A 9065-nucleotide genomic window follows, 5' to 3' on the forward strand; every position below is an offset into this window, starting at 1 on the left:
CTTGTAACTTTTCAAGAAGAAATGATGAGTCATAATGTAAGTAGGAATGTGCTAGGAAGATGGTGTTTGTCATCTTATGTAAATGAATTTTCTCGTGGTCTATAAAAGGAGAACACTATGTACTCAGATTCAAATAATAGTATTATTCTCTAGTGTTTGGGACCTTTGGGTATCTCTTGATCATCTCCCTTCTTTGTGATTGTACATTCTTTATGATTGCACATTTGTTTTTCACCGAATTTTGTTCGGTTGTTATGCAATTGTAATTTTTCTCTTTTAAATGTTGAAAATTGAGAGTCATGGTTGTTATGCAATCGTAATTTTTCTCTTTTAAACGTTGAAAATTGAGAGTCGAGGTTTGTTATTTTTTTCTCTTTTTCATTATATCTGCTATCTCGCCCTCCTCAGGCCCTTTTTTTTTTTTTTGTCGTTAAAATTTGATTAATTTCAAACAACTCGAACATGTTTTAATTTGGCTCGGTTTAACTCTTTCAGCTCGACTCGGAAGGGGAGCTTAAGCCGGCCCAAAAAACCATCGAAACAGAAGCACAAAAACCCGCAGCTTTTCTTTTTCTGTTTTGTTCAACAGACAAAAACCCTACAGCAAAGAGACACCAAAAAGAAAGAGAGACACATTTCCAAAAGAGGTCGAAATGTCGAGTTGGTGGCGTATCGCCGCCGGCGACGGCCTAAGGAGGGCGGCGAGGGTGATGAGGTCGTACCACACGATTCAGGCCATCCCGAGAGAGTTGAAGGGAAACAGAGTCTCGGCAAGGGACAGAGCCCAAGGCCGAATCCCAGCTGTCGTCTTCACCCAAAGCTACCTCCAATCAAACCCTAGCTCCTCCTCCTCCTCCAGGCTGGTATCCAGAAAACACCTCCTGACCACCGAGAAGAAGCAGATTCAGGCCATCCTAGACTCCGTCCAGCTCCCCTTCTTCTGCTCCACCACCTTCCCCCTCCAAATCCGCGCCGGGTCCGGATCCTCCTCCCTCCTCGAATCGGGCAATGTCCTCCCAATTAAGGCAAGTATTCGCCCGCCTTTGTGCGTCCTTGTGAAAATTTCTAATTGTGAGATTTTTCTCTTATCTTGAGATTAATGCTCTGTTTGGAACTAGGAAAAATGAGAGAAAAGAAAGGAAAAGAAAGTGGGAGGAAAATGGAAGGGAAATGAGAGGAAAATTTCACTGTTCGTAGAATTTGAATTTGCTAATTTCTTCCTTCTTTCTCTCCAAACCAAACGACGGGGGAGAATTTTTTTCAATTTTCCTTCCCTTTCCTTTCTTTTCCACAAGTTCCAATTCTTTCCACCGGCTGTGGAACATTTCCACCACCGCCTTCTTGTGTTTATTGGTGATCTGAACCGTTCATTTTGTACGCCCCACATAGTAGAGTATCCATGTAAAAAATAAGCTTGAACGGGCACCGATAGATGTATCAAAAACTGAATTTTGTTTTGTAAAATGGAAAGGTTCTTTAAAATTATTGATAGAATCAGACCGTCCATTTTATAAACCAAAATTCAAATTTTGGTGTACCTATCGATGTCTGATCATCAAGCTGATATTTTGCATGGCAATACACTCTGCTGATGTAGGACAGATTTGGAATTAGGTTAAGGATACTCAAACACAAAGGCAAGGGCTGTTTTGGGGTTGTGATCAGTGCACGTGAATAGTAATTTTTATGGAGGAGAGAAAGGGTTAGAGAAGGATAGATCTAGGCATCACACCTAAGGCCTCTTTAGCATCACATGAAAGAATGACATTGCATCACACAATCATAGAAGCTTAAAAGCTCTTGTAAGTTTTCATTCATTCAATCATTCATATCTCAAACTCTTGGTGTACATCAATTTATAGGCTCCTAATGTGTTTAATGCCAAAGACTGTTCCTATTCCCTAGATGAGCTTCTTTCCAAGAGGTTTATTCTTGAGAGTTTAAGCCCTTGTGATGTTCCTGTTTTGCTCACACCAAAGAAAGATGGCAGTTGGCGCATGTGCATCGACAGCCGTGCTATGAATAAGATTACAATCAAGTACCGGTTCCCTATTCCAAGGCTTGACGATATGTTGGACATGCTGGCTGGTTCTTGTATATTTTCAAAGTTAGACTTGAAAAGTGGCTACCATCAAATACATATAAGACCAGGAGATGAGTGAAGAACAGTGTTCAAACACAAAGGAAAGGGTTGTGTTGGGGCTGTGAAAGGTGCACGAAAATAGTAATTTGTAAGGAGGAGAGAGAAGGATAGATCTAAGTATCACACCTATGTTACCAAAGGCATCATACCTAAGTCACACCAAAGAATGAGATTGCATCACACGGTTATAGAAGTTTAAAAGCTCTTGTAAATTTTCATTCATTCAGTCATTCATATCTCAAACTCTTGAAGTACATCAATTTATAGGCTTGTAATGTGTTGAATGCCAAAGACTGTTCCTATTCCCTAGATGGCTGAATAGGATGAATGCGTTTAATACCAAAGACAGTTCCCATTCCCTAGATAGCTGGATAGGATGAATGTGTTGTCTGATGATTGAATACATTGAATGTGTGGTCAAAGCCCCCTAAATGAAAAGTCACAGCCTTTAATGGACTTTTATTGGGTCCGTTTAGTGGCTAATGAATTTCCCCTCCAATCCATAAAGGCCATAACTTCCAACCATATGAAATTACCGAATACCCGTGTCCTCTTCGTATGGACCACATCAATGAACGGTTCAGATTACAACAATAAACGCTCGGTGGGGCCCACAATGGGCAGTGGTGGAAAAGTGGGGTTTTCCCACCAGCGGTTGATATAATTTATTCACTTTTAATTTAGGTTCGAAAAGCAGTCGTTAGTCTTTAGTGTTTTTTCAGAAGAGCCTAATAACTGACTGGAAGAGAACCATAATAAGCAATGCATTACCCGCACATTAACCATAATTAGCAATGCACAATCCATAGGAAGTCCATGGTAATCTTATGCCAACTCAAACACAAATATGAAATTCAAGTTTTAGATAAAAAGTATAACAAAATGAAAACACATCAAAATGCAGAAGGGAACACCTAATATGTCCTCCTCTTATGGATAGTAACTTATTATGCCTTCGAGTGGTTAATGTTATGCCTTTGAGTGGTTAATGTAATGATGGAGGGACACCGTAAAAAAAGTGAATTTAAACATATTAAAAATGTTATGCCTTTGAGTGGTAAAATGTTATGCCTTTGAGTGGTTATGTTGTAGTGGGGATACGGTATCTCCCAGACAAGAGGGAGGATACCATAGCATCTCCCTTGAGAAAATAAAGTAATGAAAGCAATTATTACCAGTGGGGAATGGCTGAAACGTGTATTTATGAAACAGAGATCGAAACAGAATTAATTTAGGTCTGTTCTGTGTGTAGAGGCAGTTATCGTGTTATGGTGTGTACGAATATACACTTGAGCGTTGGGTTAAGAGTTGTGCAACTGTTTAGGATATATTTGGAAAACAAAAGGTGTGACAGGGCTTAAAAAAGGGGAGACACTAAACTGGTGCTCTCCCTTTATACATAAGAATAGATAGATTTTAAGGTGTGAATGAAATCTGAGGGATTTTAGAGAAATTGAGTTTGAAGTACTACTTTTGGACTAGTACATTTGAGGCATGCCACTCATCGTCCAAATTTGAAGGGTGAAAAGTAATATTTGAAGGGTGAGATAGCATTTGAGGATTTGCTAGAGCATGTAAAAGGCACTAAAACCTTCAAATTCTTTGATATTTGGAGAAACTCTTGTACAACCGCACTACACTTACACAATCATAGTACACATTCATGTGAGACCCCACACACTGGGAGTGTAGTGTGGGTGGGTCTCTACATGAATGTGATTGCGCATAATAGTGTGGTTGTCAGATTTTTGTTTGAAAAGACCTCAATTGTGTGATTTGTGTATGCATGGATAGACGTGTGAATGTATATTGAGATGTCAGATTTCATGTGATTTGTATATTGTTTTCAGGAAAAATGGGAAAATATTTTTATCCCTTTGTGGATAAGTACAGCTTGTTTCTTATGATGCTGAATTTACTGTTGGAGTTTGATTTTTCACATCTGGGAATGGTTGTGTAGATCCACAGGGAGCAAGAGACTGGAAAAATCTTGAACTTGGTTTTTGTTTGGGCTGACGAGGGAACAGAGTTGAAGGTCGATGTGCCAGTTGTTTTCAATGGAGAAGAGGCTTGTCCTGGCCTCCAGAAAGGTTGCTAATTTCGTTTTTAACTCTCTATTTTTCATCATATTGGGGTTTATAATGATGAAAGCAAGTTAAACGTATATGCTTTGTTTCCCTGAGGGGCCCATTTGTTTGACGGGACTAATATTGAGGGGTATATAGTATATTTAGTTTCGTTGGATTGATAGTGAGGGGATTAATACGACGCTTTCCATGGCATTGTGTGTTGCACATCCGTAAGATTATGTACACAATATAAGTCTGATTCTAGCCATATAAATTTAACGAAACACCAAATCCGATACTCCTGTCTGGTCAAACAACAGCCATTAGGGCCACCATTGAACCAGGATGAATTATTTGAAAAAATTAGGAAGCCGAGAGAACCGGTGGTTTGCAATTATCTGTGATTTTAGTCTCAAATAGGATGAAAATTTCACCTTTCAAATATCTCTTTAAACTTTTCTCAGAAACATATAGTCTTTGTTGCTTGGGCTCTCAGCATGGTCCCCAATAAATTCTCTCCCATTATTACCCTTATTTCTCTATCTATCTCTCTCCACTCATTATCCCAAAAACCTCCCTCAAAGCTTAAACCAAACAAAGGCATAGGAGTTGTTCTTGTTTGGTAAAGGTTTTGAGGGGTTTTTGGGGTAATAAGTGGAGAGAGATAGAGATGAGATTACTAAGTGAAGAAAAAACCTATTGGGAACCATTCTGTGGGAGAGGGGGTGGTTCTGAAAACCCCAGGTTGAAAAAAGATATGTTCCATTAAGTGTAAGACAAATTAGCCACAACTATCTTCAAAGAAGCTATGGTTTAGAGTTAAACACATGTTACAGCAGTTTTATCCAGAAAGAATGATTTTAACAAATTGCATTTTTCCTGGTACCTTAGTTTCCTGTTCTAAGTAATCAGTTCCTTCACAAAGTCTTGGTCTAGATTCGGACATGTCACTAGTTTTTGGTAATTTCTGGTGTTCATGTCAACCAGACCAGTGGTTCCTTTTTTGTCCTGATACGTAAAAGGATGTGCACTTGCCAGACATATTTTTGTTTATTCCAAGTTTGCTCGGTGTGACTTATATTTTGTTTGTGCCTTAACAAATGTACATCCATTTTCTCACCTCTAATTTTGGTCCATCAGTATGTTATTTGTTACCTTTAGCTCTTAAAACTTTGGGTGTGCCTAAATGCAATTTCCCTGTTCTAGTTTGCAATTTTTTTGGACTAGACACATCACACATGAGCTATCTTGTTAGTCTGTATTAAAGACATCCGTATAACTTTGTGTTTACCTTCTCATAGCTGGTTCTTGTGATGTTTTATGTTGAAACTGGAAATTCTACAACATTGACTGAAGCTACTAAGTGGTACTTAGGTTATGTAGCTGGTTCTTGTGATGTTTTATGTTGAAACTGGAAATTCTACAACATTGACTGAAGCTACTAAGTGGTACTTAGGTTATGTATCTGGTTCTTGTGCTTTTGCAAAACTAGAAACAAGATTTCGTCTATCTCACAAGGGTAGTCCAACGGTTATGGTAGTCTTAACTCAGTCACTGCCATGGAGACCAGCCCTTGACTAAGAGGCCTTTTGTCCAATGTCTACTCGCAACGCTTTGACTTACTAGATATGTGGCTTGTGGGTGGTTGAAGGTACTAGTGATACCAAGTGGCTTGCCTTGGAGGGGCTAATAGGGAAACCAAAAAAAAAAAAGGGAATTAAGAAGTGAAGATTTCCTCAGATTTCAATAGGAAAGTGAAACCAAGAAACTTAATTGGTATACAAATTGGCTTCAAAAAACTGCAGAATGAAATAAGTAACATATTTGGTATTCCTATAGTGTTCATTAAATAACCACCCCCACCCTAGTCAATCTCAGAAAAGCAAAATTGATCATGTGTTCACGAGAATTTGCCTCTTCTCACTACACCTTTATCATGGTCAGAAAAAAAAAAAATCCATTTTCAATGTTCAGTGTCCGAGGATAAGTGTTTCAATTGCTGTTGTATGTCTTGTCATAATGGTTATGCTAATGATGGGTTTAGATGATATAGTTGTGAAAAAAGAATGAGTATCAAGACTTTGTCCACCACTCTTAGGGAATCAAAACACAGCAAACTGTCAAGACCACAACCACAGCAATTAGAACTGCTACCTCACTGGAGATGATACCTAGCAGAGGGATTCACAACAAATTTAGACTAGATTCTGATGCAGGACGATCAAAAAGATTAAAAGGAGAAGATAAAAGAGCGTTAGGAGTGATTGTGGATTCCTAAGGTTCTTTTGTCTTAATTTTTGTTTATCTTGATCATCCTGCATCAGATTGCTTATTTATAAGAGAAAGAAGACGATATCAGAGGCAATCAGAGAGGAGAGGGAATTAGCTGATACGGCGATTGATTGCGACTTAAGAGTAAGGAGGATGGAGAGAAATGTGAGACAAAAGGGGCTAAAGTCAAAATAGAAGTTTTGCGTGGCCTTGGTCTGCCAAATTGAAAGTACCTGTGTCTGTCGGGATGCCTAACAGAAATGATATCTTTCCTTATGTCTTTCAATCGATTAATTTTTTCATGGTTTTCCAGAACAGCAGATGTTTCTTAGTCTAGTCCTTCCATACATCCTCCCTCCTCCTCTCTGTTATTGTACTTGGTCCTGTTCTCATTGTTGATGTAACTTTTATGGTTTGCCTATTATTCATGGTATTATATTGCACTTTGGCATATGGGATATGGGATATGTAGTAAAGTGCTTGAAAAGTTATAAATCAAAAGAATGCAATGGCTGGGCTGTAAACACACGAGGAATTGGACTAGTTTTATTGATATCAAGTAGTTTTCAGTTTGCCCCTTGGGCGTTTTTGCGGATAAAAAAAAAGAAAGTAGTTTTCAGTTTTTGTATACTGAATTTATGTATTTCTTTTTACTGGAAAATAGGAGGTCACTTGAACAGGATAAGGACCACTCTGAAATATTTATGCCCAGCTGAGCACATTCCCTCCAAAATTGAGGTGGATTTAAGTAACCTAGACATTGGAGATAAAGTGTTCATGCAGGATATCAAGGTTCATTCTTCTTTGAAGCTTCTTAGTAAAAATGAGAGCATTCCCATATGCAAGGTTGCGGCAACAAATTTGGACTAGTCTGAACTGCCCTGTAGCTAAAACCAGGTTAATGAGGGGACTTTGCTGCTTTTCAATAGCCCAGATTAGAAGAATTCGCTTCAGTGGCTTTGTGCTTTTGATACTCGCTGAATGCAATTAGGTGCAGAGTTGGATTTTTGATCGTGTTGGCGGCTACATCACTATGCTGAGAATAAACATGTAGAGAGGACTGAACGGAAACTTTTTAAGTTGTTAATTGTGAAATGCTATTGAACAATTTTAGAGAATGGTACTGATGAGATGAAATGTTGGTCGTCTGGTGTTCTTTCTATTACATCTAGTAAGCTGAAAACTACAATTGATGTTCCTCATCGGATCTGGACGCTGGCAGCTTGTGCTCTTTCTAATTTGCTCTTTTTCATTAGGGCTGTTTACAGGTTCGAGTTGGATTGTTTTTTCCACTAATAATCTTCTTGTCGTCCCTGCCACTCAGCTCTACAGTTGGATTATGGATTTGATCATCTGATTCAGCCAAGCACGCTTACCTTTAGGGGCGTTCTTGATGATTTAAGTTTTTCCTTTTTTAGGTTACTGTTGTAGAAACATTCATTGAATTCTAGATCAATCCAACAACTGTAGGCACATGATTTCGTCTCAATTTTTGATAAAAGAGATAGGCAGTCCGTTTGTAAAATTGAACTTGATGAAAAAATGTGAATAATGATATTAGATGATCTTTTTTCCTGAATAAAGTCTCAGTTTATGAAAGTGGACCTTCGTGTGTGAAGATTTCGCTGGACTGTATGGGGTCCTATCATATCGCTAACGGCGAAAAACTGATCTCTGCATGTATTGCAAGTTACTGGGTTTTTCTGCGGAAAATACACAAGTCCAATTGGAGCCTAGTTTTCCCCCAAAGGGTGATTAAGATGTTGTCAAATGTACGTCAATACATCCAAATGTTTGCTGAGAGCGTTGCTTATCAGGAATCCAGAAAGAACACTACGTAGTACGTATTGTTAATAACAAAAATGAAAAAAAGAAAAGAAAAGAAAGGAATTTCTTCTCCTCTTTTTGGACATTAATTTAGCGAATCACCCCTGTTCGCGTGCGAGGTGGCTCAAGGACTGAGCGGGCGTGCCAAGACTTGTCGCGTCTAACGTAAAGGGCTGAGCGTCCCTTTTTCTGACTTCTAGATCTGAGGTGGCGATAGTGCTGCAACCTAAGGGTTGGATTGCAGTGAAGGTTCGTGGTTTTGCCTCTTCGTGCGAGGACTTAATAATTTTCTAACCGTGTAGGAAAGAAAGTAACAGCGTAGAATTACTTTACTATATCGTAATAATAAAGTAGGGGATGAAGGGAGATATGAATAACTTTATTATGTTTCGTAATAATAAAGTTGGGATACAAAAGAGATAGAAACCCGAATTACTTGGTGAAGTAATTGAGTGAGGGTGAGAAAATAGAGATAGTTGTTTCGCTGGGAAGACTTTGGTTTTAAGCGTTGAGCTTGATTGGTGTGGGAACCATTTTTTCTTCTTGAATCCTAGTATTTATAGGCCAAGGGTCTTCGATTTTGCATGCAAACGGATTTGTTGGCTTCTCCTCGTGACGCCATGTGTCCTTTGTAACTTTCTCTTCATACGATCATGGGTAGTTATTTGGAAGTTACAAAAGGTCATGGGCAAATAGTGCACTGGTCCAGATCTGGGCCGAGTATCCCGCCTTCGCCACGAGCTGACATGTGTCCC

The 9065-nt window shown here is 38.9% G+C and overlaps 1 protein-coding gene across 2 annotated transcripts; it reads left to right on the forward strand.

Moving 5' to 3' along the window:
• Positions 1 to 467: 467 nt before the first annotated feature.
• Positions 468 to 8346, forward strand: LOC131304091 (uncharacterized). 2 transcript variants are annotated; one of them, XM_058331194.1, is made up of 3 exons: positions 468 to 1025; positions 4104 to 4233; positions 7808 to 8346. In XM_058331194.1, exons 1-3 carry the CDS (start codon positions 654 to 656, stop codon positions 7912 to 7914), a joined length of 609 nt encoding a protein of 202 aa, XP_058187177.1. In that variant the 5' UTR covers positions 468 to 653; the 3' UTR covers positions 7915 to 8346. The 2 variants fall into 2 exon arrangements, with proteins under 2 accessions (XP_058187177.1, XP_058187176.1); XM_058331193.1 differs by lacking the exon at positions 7808 to 8346 and adding an exon at positions 7148 to 7684.
• The last annotated feature ends 719 nt before the right edge of the window (positions 8347 to 9065 follow it).

The sequence above is a fragment of the Rhododendron vialii genome, chromosome 10a (assembly GCF_030253575.1).
Source record: "Rhododendron vialii isolate Sample 1 chromosome 10a, ASM3025357v1".
Taxonomy (NCBI): domain Eukaryota; kingdom Viridiplantae; phylum Streptophyta; class Magnoliopsida; order Ericales; family Ericaceae; genus Rhododendron; species Rhododendron vialii.

Bases quoted from the DNA above. Each gene is read 5' to 3' on its own strand.
- LOC131304091 (XM_058331193.1), top strand. From the start codon at position 654: ATGTCGAGTTGGTGGCGTATCGCCGCCGGCGACGGCCTAAGGAGGGCG. The intron at 1,026-4,103 runs GCAAGTATTCGC...ATGGTTGTGTAG, and splicing joins GCAATGTCCTCCCAATTAAG to ATCCACAGGGAGCAAGAGAC. The intron at 4,234-7,147 runs GTTGCTAATTTC...ACTGGAAAATAG, and splicing joins TTGTCCTGGCCTCCAGAAAG to GAGGTCACTTGAACAGGATA.